The sequence below is a fragment of the Callospermophilus lateralis genome, chromosome 11 (genome assembly GCF_048772815.1).
Source record: "Callospermophilus lateralis isolate mCalLat2 chromosome 11, mCalLat2.hap1, whole genome shotgun sequence".
NCBI lineage: Eukaryota > Metazoa > Chordata > Mammalia > Rodentia > Sciuridae > Callospermophilus > Callospermophilus lateralis.
In genome coordinates this window covers 108,716,679-108,731,685 of record NC_135315.1, presented here as the reverse complement: position 1 = coordinate 108,731,685, position 15,007 = coordinate 108,716,679, and the positions used below count along the sequence as shown (strand labels likewise).

General features: G+C 33.2%; 1 protein-coding gene across 1 annotated transcript in view; it reads right to left on the bottom strand.

Moving 5' to 3' along the window:
• The window catches only part of LOC143410751 (abnormal spindle-like microcephaly-associated protein), a 31,649-nt gene that overhangs the window by 15,133 nt on the left and 1,509 nt on the right, over positions 1–15,007 (bottom strand). The window contains 7 exon segments of the mRNA XM_076871497.1: positions 5,877–6,023; positions 6,457–6,561; positions 12,900–13,282; positions 13,284–13,435; positions 13,437–14,065; positions 14,068–14,362; positions 14,516–14,659. Coding sequence (XP_076727612.1) covers positions 5,877–6,023; positions 6,457–6,561; positions 12,900–13,282; positions 13,284–13,435; positions 13,437–14,065; positions 14,068–14,362; positions 14,516–14,659 — 1,855 coding nt within the window.

Sequence of the window (15,007 nt, the reverse complement as noted above, 5' to 3'; positions counted from 1 at the left end):
CAATCGCCAGCAGCTGCTAACTTGGAACAGTGCAATAAAAAACAGCCCTCTATGACAGCCACCAGAGTGCAACATACAAGAACCTCTGGAGAAAGGCTCCTGATTAGGAAGTAGAAAGGGAGGGGGGGGAGGGAGATACACTTTAGAGACTAATTTAGAGGGCAGGAACTGTGAGGTCTACAGGTGAGATAAGGAGATAAGACCCAGCACCCACATGACAGGAGCAGATAGATGCCAAAGGAGATCCTTGAGGTGCAGTCTCCCAACTGGAGTGCCAAACCCCACTTCCAGGTGCCCTGCACACAAGACCAACCCTCACACCCTGGTAACCCCCACCATCATGAGAGCAGAGATATCAACTAAGAACAGACAACCCCACCTACTGGATGAGAAGGGAAGCAGGAAAGATTCTCATCTCCAACCAAAACAATCCTTATTTCTTCCTTTGAGATTTTTTTCTTTCTTCTCCCTCTTTATTCTCCTGCCCTCACATCCCCAACATATGTGAAAGCAAGTACTTTGCATGAATTAGGATATTGAGGACTGGTATGACTGAATAGTATATTACTGTTGTGTTGTATATTCTTTTTTTTCTTTCTCTCCAATTTTTATTATTTTAACATTTTTAAATTTTTCTTAATATACATGTGTTTGTTTCATGTATTCTATGTCTTTCCTCTTACTTGTCTACCCCGAATTACTTCCTCTCTATTCTCCTGCTACTAACATTCTTCTTTAGATTTCTCTTTCACACATCCTAAGATTAACTCTATATCCTCATCTCATACCTCCTCAACATATCTTCCTACACCCCAGGTTCTTTGCCCACCATCAGAAACTATAAACCCTTTTACAAACCTACTGATTATATTGTAGATAATACTTGAATTTACCATTTCTGTACACTGTGACCAACCTGTAAATATCTTAATAACAAATATTTGTTTTTAGGTGGTATTTTGTTTATATTTGTTAACATTGTCCTTTCCCTCAGGAGAGGTATTGGAACCCTACAGGGGCACTATAATCCTATGGGATAAAAATGGTAACGCCTTGGATTCACAGAGCTAAAAAGGAAGACACAAAAGCAACATGAAAAGACAAGGGAAGAAGGTGCCACAAACAAATGAAGATACCACATTATTAGAATCCATGGCCAGCACAGCAGATGAAATGACAGAGAAGGAGTTCAGGATGTATATAGTTAAAATGTTTTGTGAATTAAAGGATGATATAAGAGAGCAAATACAGGCAGCAAAAAAAAATCATCTTGACAAAGAGCTACATAAGCAAATACAGGAAGCAAAAGATTACTTCAATAGGGAGATAGAAGTTCTAAAGAAAAACCAAACAAAAATCCTTGAAATAAGAGGCTAAGGATGTGGCTCAAGCGGCAGCGCGCTCACCTGGCATATGCGGGGTGCTGGGTTTGATCCTCAGCACCACATAAAAATAAAATAAAGATGTTGTGTCCACCGAAAACTAAAAAATAAATATTAAAAATTCATTCTCTCTCTCTCTCAAAAAAAAAATCCTTGAAATGAAAGAAACAAATTAAAAGTTCAATTGAAAGCATCACCAACAGATTAGACCACTTGGAAGACAGGACCTTGGACAATGAAGAAAAAATATATAATCTTGAAAAGAATGTAGATCACAAAGTTGAAAATGGTAATAAACCATGAGCAGAACATTCAAGAAATATGGGATAGCATAAAAAGACCAAATTTAAGACTTATTGGGATAGAGGAAGGCACAGTTCCAAAACAAAGGAATGAACGATCTATTCAATGAAATAATGCAGAAAAATTTTCAAACATAAAGAACAAATTGGAAAACCAAATTCAAGAGGTTTACAGGACATCAAATGTACAAAATCACAACAGATTCACACCAAGGTACATTATAATAAAAATGCCTAACATACAGAATAAGGAGAGAAAATTAAAAGCCACGAGAGAAAGGAATCAGATTTCATATAGGGAGAACCAAGTAGGTTATGGCAGATTTTTCAACCCAGACCCTGAAAGCTAGAAGATCCTATAACAACATATATCAAGCTTTGAAAAGAAAAATGGATGCCAACTAAGAATTTTGTATCCAGCAAAACTAAGCTTTAGATTTGATGATGAAATAAAAATCGTCCATGATACACAAAAGTTAAAAGAATTACAGCTAGAAAACCTCTACTACAGAACATCCTTGGCAAACTATTTTATGAAGAGAAAATGAAAAACAACAATAAAAATCAGCAAAGGTAGATATTACACTAAAGGAAAAGCTAATCAAAGGAAAACCAAGTCAAGTTAAATAACAAAAATAAACAAAAGTAGCTGGGAATACAAATCATATCTCAATAATAACCCTGATGTTAATGGCCTAAATTCACTAATCAAAAGACATAGGCTAGCTGATTCGATTAAAAAAAAAAAAAAAAAGACCGAACAATACAATATTCTGTTTCCAAGAGTCTCATTTCATAGAAAAAGACATACACAGACTGAAGGTGAAAGGTTGGGAAAAATCATACCACTCACATGGACTGCAGAAGCAAGCAGGGGTTTCCATCCTCATATCAAATAAAGTAGACTTTAGCTAAAGTTAATCAAAAGGGACAAAGAAGAACATTTCACACTGCTCAAGGGAACCATATACCAACCAGACATAACAATTTTAAATATATATGCCCCAAATAATGGAGCATTTATGTTCATCAAACAAACTCTTCTCAAGTTCAAGAGTCAAACTGACCACAACATAATAATTTTGGTGACTTTAACACACCTCTTACACCACTGGATAGGTCTTCCAAAAAAAAGCTGAACAAAGAAAATATAGGACTCAATAATATACTCAATAACTTAGACTTAATTGACATATATAGAATATCTCATCCTTCAATGAGAGAATATACTTTCTTCTCTAAACACACATGGATCCTTCTCTAAAACAGACCATATATTATGCCACAAAGTAACTCTTAACAAATACAAAAAAGTAGAGATACTACCCTGTATTCTATCAGATCATACTGGAATGAAATTAGAAATCAATGATAAAATAAAAAATACAAACTATTCCAATAACTGGAGACTAAATAATATGCTACTAAATGAACAATGGGTTGCAAAAGACATCAAGGAGGATATTAAAAAATTCTTAGAGGTAAATGAGAACACAGATACAACATATCAAAATCTCTGGAACACTATGAAAGCAGTTCTAAGAAAAGTTCATTGCATGGAGTTCATTCCTTAAAAGAAGAAAAAGTCAACAAATAAATGACTTAACATTACATCTCAAAGCCTAAGAAAAAGAACAACAAATCAACACCAAAAGCAGTAGAAGACATATTTAAGGAAATATTTAAAATCACAGCCAAAATCAATGAAATTGAAACAAAAGAAACAATTGAAAATATTAACAGAACAAAAACTTGGTTCTTCGTAAAAATAAATAAAATTAACAAACCCTCAGCCATGCTGACAAAGAGAAGGAGAGAGAAAATTCAAATTACTAATGAACGTGATGAAAAAGGAAATATCACAACAGACACTACAGGAATACAGAAGATAATTAGATATTATTTTAAAAACTTGTACTCCAATATAATAGAGAATATAAAAGGCAATGACAAATTTCTAGAGGCATATGAGTTGCCCAAGTTGAATATCAAGATGATATACTCAATTTAAACAGATTAATAGAAGATGCCATCAGAAGCCTACCAACCAAAAAAAGCCCAGGACCAGATGAATACACAATTGAGTTCTAAAGAACTAATACCAATACTCTATAAATTATTCTGAAATAATTTATAAGAAATAGAAAAAGAGGGAGCGCTTCCAAATTCATTCTGTGAGGCCAATGTCACCCTCATTCCAAAACCAGGCAAAGACACATCAAAAAAATAAAACTTCAGACCAATATCTCTAATGAACATAGATGCAAAAATTCTCAATAAGATTCTGGCAAATTGAATACAAAAACATATCAAAAAGATAATGTACCAAGATCAAGTGGGTTTCATACCAGGGATGCAAGGCTGACTCAATATATGGAAATCAATAAATGTAATTCATTACATCAATAGACTTAAAGAATCATATGATCATCTCAATAGATGCAAAATAAGCATTTGACAAAATACAGTACCTATACATGTTCAAAACACTAGAAAAATAGGGATAACAGGAATATATCTCAACATCATAAAAGCTATCTATGATAAGCCTAAGCCCCAGGACAACATCATTTGAAATGGAGAAACAGTAAAGGCATTTCCTCTAAAAACTGGAACAAGACAGGGATGCCCTCTTTCACCACTTCTATTTAACATAGTTCTTGAAACACTGGTCAGAGGAATTAGATGAAAGAAATTAAAGGGATACAGATAGGAAAAGAAGAACTCAAATTAGCACTATTTGCCTATGATTCTTCTATACCTAGAAGATCCAAAAAAACTCCACCAGAAAACTAGTAAAATGAATTCAGCAAACTACCAGGATACAAAATCAATTCCCATAAATCAAATGCATTTCTGTATATCGGTGACAAATCCTCTGAAAGAGAAATGAGAAAAACTATCCTGTTTACAATAGCTTCAAAAAAAGAATAAAATACTTGAGAATCAAAATTTAACAAAGGAGGTGTAAGACCTCTACAACGAAAACTATAGAACGATAAAGAAAGAAATTAAAGAAGACCTTAGAAGACGGAAAGATCTACCTTGTTCTTGGATAGGCAAAATTAATATTGTCAAAATGATCATACTACCAAAAGCACTATACAGATTTAATGCAATTCTAATCATAATCCCAATGATACTCCTCATAGAAATAGAAAAAGAAGTCATGAAATTCAACTGGAAAAATAATAGCAAAAGCAATCCTTAGAAAGAAGAGTGAAGCAGGTGGCATCACTATACCAGAACTTAAACCTAAACTATACTACAGAGCAATAGTAACAAAAGCAGCATGGTATTGGCACCAAAGCAATGGTACAGAATAGAGAACACAGAATCATATGATTACACTTATATTAGACAAAGGTGCCAAAAATATACATTGGAGAAAAGATAGCTTCTTCAACAAATGTTGCTGGGAAAACTGGAAATCTATATGCACCAAATGAAATTAAACCCCTATCTCTCACCATGCACAAAACTTAACTCAAAATGGATTCAGGACCTAGGAATTAAACCAGAGACTCTGCATCTAATAGAAGAAATCCTACACGTTTCTCTGGTGAATGTGAAATATGGTCTGTTTGAACACTGCAACAATGGGGAAATCACCATTTTGCAAGATTACACAATGGTTTGATAACTAAAATCATTTTAGTTATCTGAAATGGATTCCTATAATTTCTATGAAGAATAGACAAAAGTTAATTTCTTTCTCTTTCAGAAAAAAATCTTTCAAATGTTTCGGAGTGTCATGCTTCTACCTTATCCCACACCCAAGTCTTCTCTTTAAGAATAAACACTGCAGTGTTTTAAAATTTCATCTGAATTGTCTCTCACAGTCCCTGTACTATGCAGTGTTCTGACCTACTCCTTAAACTAAGGTATTAACAGTAAAGTCAATACATCCAAAATGTTCAGGCCACAAAGGACTGCTTACATTGGCTGATAAAATGATAGAATGGAAGGTAAAAAGAAAAAGCAAGTTTCAGTACTTTTAGTACAGAAAATGTATTCATGTCAACCTATGTAAGAAAAATTACCTACACAATCTTAAAAACTTAAGTCAATAAATTAGTGAAATATAACGTAATAAGTAAAGTATATTTAATTAAAGAATGACAAATCCTGTCAAATTTTGGTCTGCTAAAACAAGAGTATTATTAAATTTAAACATTAACTTAATGTTTACCTTCAGAAATACTTGTTTTTACAGTGAAGTCATCCGGAATTAATATAAAATTTAGCCACCAAGTGAATCCTTGTTCCTGTTTTTCCTTCCAGCGCTCATCATAAAACATGTTTTTTGCAGCAAATGGCATTGGGTGTCTAGGAATATCTAAGAATACAACTAGATTATTACATATAAAAATTTCTAGTAAATTACTGTACAATATATAGAAAAATAACTTTTTTTTAAAACTAGTGAAACCATAATAAAAAAACTGAACAATATTTGCTTTTCACTACTTGCTACAAAGACTTGAAAACATTTTGGGTATGAAATGTGATCAAGCAAAATGATAGGGAATAAAACAAAATTCCCTGATTATTTAAAAATCCTAACCTACCATAAAGCAATTTCAGTAAAATCTGATAGAATACCTTAATTATAATTTGCATACACACTTTAAAAATTCTTCAAGGCCTTTATTCAAATTTTTTAAAAAACTCATTTCCATTTGAAATGAAATTGATGCTTCATTCCATGTCACTTTTTCAGATTAAATATAATAAACTATATTTTCAGTTTAAATATAATAAGCACTTACCTGCTTTTAATGGTTTTATGAAGGTCAAATTAGACTGTGCCACAGCAACAATGGGTTTTATCCTTTTGTTTGTTTTAGAAATAGGTGTTTTGAATGCCATTGAATCTAAAATACATTAGAAAACAAAATTAATAGCATTAAAAAATAAAATTCCCAAAGTTGGTAGCTCATTTAAAATTAAAAGTATGGGTTCTTTATAATCATATTCATTTAGCAAATACTTAATAATTACTATGCTTCAGATACTAATATTACGAACTTAGTAGTCAATGAAACCAACATCTAGAATGTTTTTCAGACCAAAACAATACATTCAATTTTTGTCTACAGAAGTTACTGTCCAGATTTAACCACAATTGACTGTGTGCATATATTCCAGACTGTGTTAGGTACAGGGAAAATACAGAATAGAAAGATAATTGTCACAGCCTATAGGCAGTTAAGTCTAATACAGAAAAAGTTTAAAAGGGGCATAAAAGACCTTCTGGATGAAAATATACATGTGCTAACTCCTAAAATGAATATTAAGCACAAGGGATATGGCTTGCTGACAAAACTATAACAAGGATACAACAAAGAATAAACACATATAAGAAATTACATAAAAGAAGTTGGAAGAGGAAGGGAAGAGTTCAACAATATTAATAATAGTGGCAGCTAATAATTGAATATACTATGCCAAGAGCTATTAAGTATTAATCTTTCACTCATATAATTATCACAATAAATCTATGAAAACAGTACTATAGTTATCCAAAATTTACATAATTAGGATTCTAGGGCTTAGAGGTCACATAAGTTAGGAAGCAGCAGGGGTTTGAACCTGGGTAGTCAAGTTCTAGAGCCTGCACTATTAACAAGTTTGAAGTACCCTCTATTTCAGTGACAGATTTTATTTCAAGAAATAACACCTTCATCTTTATTTTTGAAAATAGTATAAGCAAGAAAATGAATGGGGTTATGACTAAAGATAAAAAACTACAAGGTAGTTATTAGCCAAGTTAGATATGATAAAACAATTTTTAACAAAGGTAGGAAACAGAGCAGAGTTGTTTTAATAGTCGAAACAATAAGTCTTAATACCAACTCACTAGGAAAGTGGTGAAGAATGAGAACAGACTGATTCCCAAGTATATAGCTTACATGATTAATAAATAGCAAGTAATTATAAAGGAAAAGGCAATAAAATTCATAGTAGCAAATACCTATAGGAGTAGCAGTTCACTCTCTCAAAAGCAGGTTTCATACCAGCATATTCTGCTACTAAATGTAAGCATCTTTCCTAATTAGAGCAAACTATAGCCCATGTGTAAAATCCAGCACAATCTTCTTTTGTATGTTCTATACACAAAGAATAGTTTTTACATTTGTAAATGAATGGGGGGAAATGAAGTGAATAATATTTGATGACATAAAAACTACATGAAATCCAAATTTCAGTGCCTATAAATAAAAAATTATTAGAACACAGGCACATTGTTAGTGGCAGAACTAAACAGTTGTGATAGAAATATGGCCTGCATAGCCAAAAATATTATCTGAACTATGAAAGAAAAAGGGGCTGGGGTTTTAGTAGGCAAGTGAAAGAGCACTTGCCTAGCATGTGTGAAGCCCTGGGTTGGATCCTCAGCACCACATAAAAATAAATAAATAAGATAAAGTTATTTAAAAAGTTATTTTTTAAAAAATCCCTAAAAAAAGGCTGCTTACTCTTGTTTTAGAGAAATCTCAAATCTATACCTATTATGAAGATAAGGAACATGATCAAGTTATAACATTTATTAAGTTATAATTTTCTTTTTATTTGAACATTTAAAACATAAAAGGGAGACTCACTTTGCAACCTTCAACAAGCTACTCCCTCTGCATTGAAATCATTTTATTCATTAGGAAGCCTGCATTAGTACCTTATCACATTATTTGCCATTCATACAACATCTCTGCTTCTATGCTTCAATAATTCCCTGGGCAGAGCTTAATCATTAAAACTGGGAGTAGCTTGAGGATACAAATTATATTTTTTTCCTGGGAAAACAGAGCCTAAACAATGTATGAACACTTAATATGTGCTTTATTAAGGGGCCTCATTAGTGTTGAAGAAATATATCTGGAGAATTGTTTGTCAGAAGAGAAAGAAGCTAGAGCAGCTCTTAGTGAATTACTGGCTCTTCTATGGGCTCATATATCAGATACCAAATATGTACAGTTCTCTCTAAACCTAACAAAGAGGTTCAACCACGTGGTGGCCTCAAAAACAGGTATGGGTTTGAGTGTCAAAAATTCAGTGGTCTTTGTTCATTCATTCATTCACGAATTCATTCTGTTCATCATTTGTTGTATACCTTGCAGGAGACCAAAATGGATATGTTTCTTAGAATCAAATAATTTGTTATCGGATCAGAACATATCTACAAAAAACAGTAAAGCAAGAAATAGAAATAACAGGTAGGTTCAAGATGTCACATAAGCTGTAATTAGTTTCTAAGGGAATATAATTAGAGGGAAATTCATTAGAGAACAGTATTAACAAAAGTTGGTTATAGTACTTGAAATAAAGGATTGAATTAATGAGAGAAAAACAGATATGAATGTTAGTAAGAGTATACAAAGACAGAATGGTGAATAAAGATATCTGGCTAAATAAACAGAGATCCTATAACTGATGACCTAAAATGACAGAATAATAATTTTGTAAATCATCTGATAATAGTAAAGCACCATTGGAGTTTCCTGAGCAAGGAAGAAAAACACCACATAGTGGAAAATCAGAAGAGTTGTTTTAATAATTATACATTGGCACAGAACTTTGAAGTCAGTGAATCCCATTGTGCCATCACTATAATCCTTGGTCGTTACCCCAAATAAAAACTTTTATTTATCTTTTCTTCCATTTAAACCCCAACAGTTTAACAAGAATGGTGAAAAAAACATTTATGTTGTAGCTAGGAAAACCTAAGTTTAAACTGTGACTCTAAATATTTGGTAGCGTTTGAGAACCTGGGTCAAGTCACTGTTTTGAACATGATACGATGATGAGTGAACTAAATAAAAAGGTCATTCTAGTTAGAGAAAACAACAAACTGCAAATACCCTGAGGACACAGCATATTTGAAGTTTCAAGGACTACAAGGAAGCCAAAGTGGTAAAAAACAGTGAGCAAGGGAAAGAGAAAAGTAAGAGGCTGGAAAGTCAAAAGGTCATAATATTGATGTTATAGGGACCTATAAATCATTGTAGGAATTTGGGCTTTCATTGCAACAGGAAGTCATTAGATGTTATGAAACTGAACAGTCCAAGCCCTAATATTTTAAAAGTAGTATGTGGGTACGCAGACTATGGAAAAGTCAAGGGTGAAAGCAAGGAGATCTGTTTGCACATCCTGCAATGACAAAGACTGGCCCAAACGGTGCCATTCAATGGTGAGTGAGAAGTGATCAGATTATGATTATATTTGAAGGAAAGAGAAAATTTGTTGGTGGACTGAGTTTAGAATCAGATCTGCATTTGAGTTTATAAAGAAAGGATGAGAGAGAAACACAAATAAGGACAATTCCACAGCTTTGGGCCTCACTATTGAGAAATAACAGATGAGATCATTAAGAGAATGAGTAAAATATAAAAATGTTTAATAACTAGCCCTCTGTAATCCAAAGTGTAAGGGAAATAAGAAACTTCCCACAAAGAAAACTGAAAGGGAGCAGTCAATGAAGAAGGAAGAAAACCAGGAGAATGAGAATGGCAAGATAAAATGTTCCAAGAAGACAGAGGTTCAAGGCTCCAAACTGTTTACAAATAGTTCAAGATGAAGACTGAGAATAGCCAGGCATGGTGGTGCATGCCTGTAATCCCAGCACTTTGGGAGGCTAAGGAAGGAGGATCATGAGTTCAAAGCCAGCCTCATCAACTAAAGGAGACCCTAAGCAACTTGGCTAGACCCTCCAAATAAAATACAGGAAAGGGTTGAGGCTCAGTGGTTAAATGTACCAGGGTTCAATCCCCAATACAAAAAAAAAAAAAGATTGAGAAATAATCACTGGATTTACAGTGTGGAACTCACTGACCATTTATCCCTTCAGCCTATGCTCTATGCTTATGTTGCTTACATTTTCTTTTACGCAAAACTCCTTAATAGAGTCAATGTTCCCTTTGTGATCATTCACTGAGTTATATACTGATTTGTATAATTTTTGCATATAGATTATACTTAATTAAAAGTTATTTTATGAAGTAAAACATCATTTTGAAAGGAGCTTTATTAGTTATTTCCAATTCATCACCTAAAATTGTTGAATCCACTTCAATCAGTTTTTGCTATTTTATTGAAACTTTTCTTGTTAAGGTCGATTATAATGGGTTTATTGGATGTAATCCTTAATAAATAGAGAAGCATCTATATTTCTACTCCCTCAGTGAAATAGGAAACGGGTCATCAGCTTGGATTAGGATCACAAAACTGACATTACCTGGGGTAGAACCCCAGCTTTATCACTAACTGACTGTAAAATGGGCAAATTACTCAAGTCTCAATGTACCTATTTGTAAAATTGTGCTATGGGTAAAAATAACATTTACTGCACATGAATGTCATAAATATTAAAAGAGGTAATAGTAAGGCACTCACAACTAGGTCTGACACATAAAAGAACTCAGTAAATGTCAGCTACTATTATCAATCATGAGACAGGAGGAAAGAGAAGTTTCAGGATAAAAGGGTGAGGTACCCTATAGCAAAGCTAATAAGCCCGGAAAATACAGCCATAAAAAGAGTTCAGGGATTACTTGGGGTTTGTAGTAATAAAGAACAACCAAGCAAGGTTCAGGCATAGAGTAGGCAAAGTTAGACTGAAATACAGTTGGAATTTGCTGCATGGACAATGAAGGGAAGGAAGCCAGAGGAAGTGCTTATGTTGAACCATGGAATTCAAGCTGAATTAGGAAAGATAGATAGGTCAGAGATGAGGGCCATGGAAACAGTGGTGGATTAAAGAACTGTATGTGTACAGTGGGGTATAAACAATGTTGAAGTTGGGTTCTAGAGGAAATGTGGAACTTATAGAGATAGTAACTGGATATTAAGATGCTTTTAGGAAAGCATGACCTAAGGAGGTTGGAACTAAATTCCCAGAGTAGTAGAAAGATATTCGAAAATGATTTTGAAATCATAATAGTAGTAGTTTTAGAAAAAGTATAATAAGCAAGATTCAAAATTTTGAGAGTGAATCATTCTCTGCATCAAGAGAGGACAGGGGTGAGAAAGTCTGAAAAATGAGCTTTAAACTATTTTGTTATTTTCTTTTTGCTTGTTTTTAAGGGAGAGAGGGGATATTAGTTTGGAAATAGATAAAAAATAAAAAGTAGATATTAGAAGATTCCAGCAGGAGCTCCAAAATCATAAAAGTAGGAGAGAATGCAGACAGAACTTGAGAGGGTTATAATGAAAGCACTGTTGTCAAGAGAAGGTCAGGCTGCAACAGGGTAACAAGGTAGGAGAATGTTTGCAAAGAAGTGCTAATGAAGAACAGTGAGTCCAAAGGATATAGAAGGATTTACAGAATAGGAGAAAGAAAACAGTTCCAATTGAGGGATGTTCAATTGAGAGATGTGTATATTTCTTAGGAGGCCTAGAATTCTTTCAAATTATCTGGTAAAATACATAGTATGGGTTACTTTCCTGCGTGGATCTTGATTGTCAGAAGAGGTATTTTGGGTTAAAAGTGTGATGGGATTAATCCTGTCTGCTTCTGAGGCAGTGTGATAAAGCTGTGAATACTAGAAAAGGAAAAATATTCTTCTCTAAGAAATGGAGAACTCTAGGGACCTATCTTCATTTCCAATTAGTGGATGGACAGAGGCAAAGACAGAGTAAGCTTATCAGGAGTACAGGACATGAAAAGGTCTTTCCTACAATCTTTCTGATGGTAGTATTCGGGCCAGGAACTTCACTGGGCCTTCTAGTTAGGGTGTGGACTAAGGCAAGACATGTCAAATACTTTCTTAGGGTGTAAAACTTAAGGAGGTACCAAAAATATCAAATTGAGATAAATATTTGGATATAATATTTTTTAAAAAACAGAATTATTGCAGAAAATTCATGAGTAAAATATCAAAAGTTTGGGCTGGGGTTGTGAATCAGTGGGAGAGTGCTTGCCTCACACATGTGAGGCATTGGGTTCGATTCTCAAGACCACATAAAAATAAATAAAAAATAAATAAAAGTATTGTGTCCATCTACAACTAAAAAATAAATAAATAAAATTTTAAAAAATATCCAAAGTTTAACAGACAAGATTGCAACAATTTCAGAAATTAGTCCCACACTATTTGTTCTGTCTTCCACTGAGCAATTTGACAAATGAAAAGTACAAGTTAATATAAGCTTATCAAAAGCAGATTCACTAAACCAAAACAGAAAATACCCTAGAGATTTTATAAATAATACTCACCAGTTTTCTTCTTAAGGCTTAATTTCTCTCTGTTGCTAGTACGTTTTGAGATTGGTGTTGTCATCTTTATTTTTTTAACAGTTGATGTTTTCAATTCCAAGGGAGAAAAGTGGATTCTTTTGATTTTGGGTATATCCATATGTTCTATAATAGCAGCCTTCACATTTGTATCTTCCATGTTTCCATCACTTTTTCTTTTACAAGCAACTAAAGCTGTCATTGAATTACTTACTTCACTTTTATAACACTCAGGTTTACTTAATACTGAATCGATAATTGGAAGATGAGAATGTAAAGCTTCTGTTTCTTTGGGGTGATCTATTACTTTTTCACATTCACCTACTGTACTGTTGAGGCATCTTTTTGCTTTTGGCTTATTAATCTGTTTGATTTTCTCTGGCAATGGTGGTCTTCCTTTTAATAACTGTGTTAGAAAGTATGGGGCGTCTCTTATGTTGCTTATTATGGCTATAACGAGAAACATCCTGAACTGCAGAAAATTTAGGGTGAATTTGTTTTCTAAAATTGTAGTAACCTTGACTTCACTTCTATAGGATTTAGTTCTTCAAAATTAGGCTTAGGTGTTTTTGAACCCTGATATTCATGACTACATGGCAAAACTTCATTTTTTCTCCAGTGCTGAGGAGACCGGGCAATCTTTGAATTTTCATTTGATAATGATAATATTTTACATGTTTGCTGAGAGGTATATATATGTGCCATGTTATCTTTTACAAATTGATTTGGGGATAAAATAGGATTAACTGAATCTGACTCTAGATCCTGATTTGCTCCATAATTATCATTTACAAAAGAATCTGGACTTAAAATTGTTCTGTAAATTTCATGTATACTTTTGGATTCCAAATTCACAGACTCTGAATTATCTTTTTTAAGTGCATCTGATGAAATAAATGTCATTAACCCTACTTCATTATTAGCTGTATGACTATTACTTACAAAAGAATCTGGACTTAGAAAATTTGCTTGACTTTGCATAATGTTTAAAGTTGAAGAACAGTTTGGGGTCAGAATAAGTTTACTATTCTCCTCACTTTGAAAGGAAGTTTGAGTTATGACTTCCTCATTAAAATTAAAATCTTTTGAAATGGTGGCATCTTCTACTTTTAACTGTTCCTCATTTTCACATGTAAGAAGAGATGAGAGGTAGTAGACTGATGTACAGAAAGTGGCAAGCAAATTTCACCATGACATTCTTGGAAAGCAGGGCTAATAGGTGATATAGGTATTTTATGTTCTTCAAGGGTTAAAGAACGATTTTCTGTTGGAGAACAGGCTTCATTAATACCCAGATTTTCACATGCCTGTAGTGGGCTACTAATTCTGTCAAGTTTTTGAGAAACACAAAATATTTTGTTAATGTTTTGATCATTTGAAATCTTTTTGTTATAACTTGAAGAGGCTGAATTTTTCTTTTTATTAATGGTATTCCAAAGACTCCTCTGTAAAAACAAACAAAATATACTGATGAAATTAAAAACCATTGAATATTATTTTAATAAGCAATTTATACATGTTACTTCAGGCTTGTCATCAAAACAATTTTTACACATTATGAAACATTTTCTTGAATTATAGAATGATTAAACTATTACCTTTTTCTTTTTCTGCTCTTCTGCATTTCCTAGCAATATGGCTTGATGTTTCAGAACATCATTTACAAGAAATGTCACAATCTCTCTTATTCGGCCTTCTTTCAATGGTGTCCAGTTAACAGAAATAACTAGTTTTTCTTTAGGCTACAGTCAAAAGAATACATTTAAAATGATTATGATAATATAATTCAAATAATCAAAGCATACCATACAACAACTATTATTCATGAACACTCTAAAATCCTAAAAGCATTTGGTAAGTCAAATATATTTTTCCCACCTGATCTGCTCATTTCATTATAATGAAAATAGTCACCAGCACTAACAGGGTTCATAACAATATAAAACTATAATAAAATCCAACTGGATGAGGGCTGGTGTCCTGGCTCAGTGGTAGACCTCTTGCCTTGCATGTGTGAAGCACAGGGTTCAATTCTCAACACTACATGTAAATCCATTGACAACTAAAAAAAAAAAGATCTAACTGGATGA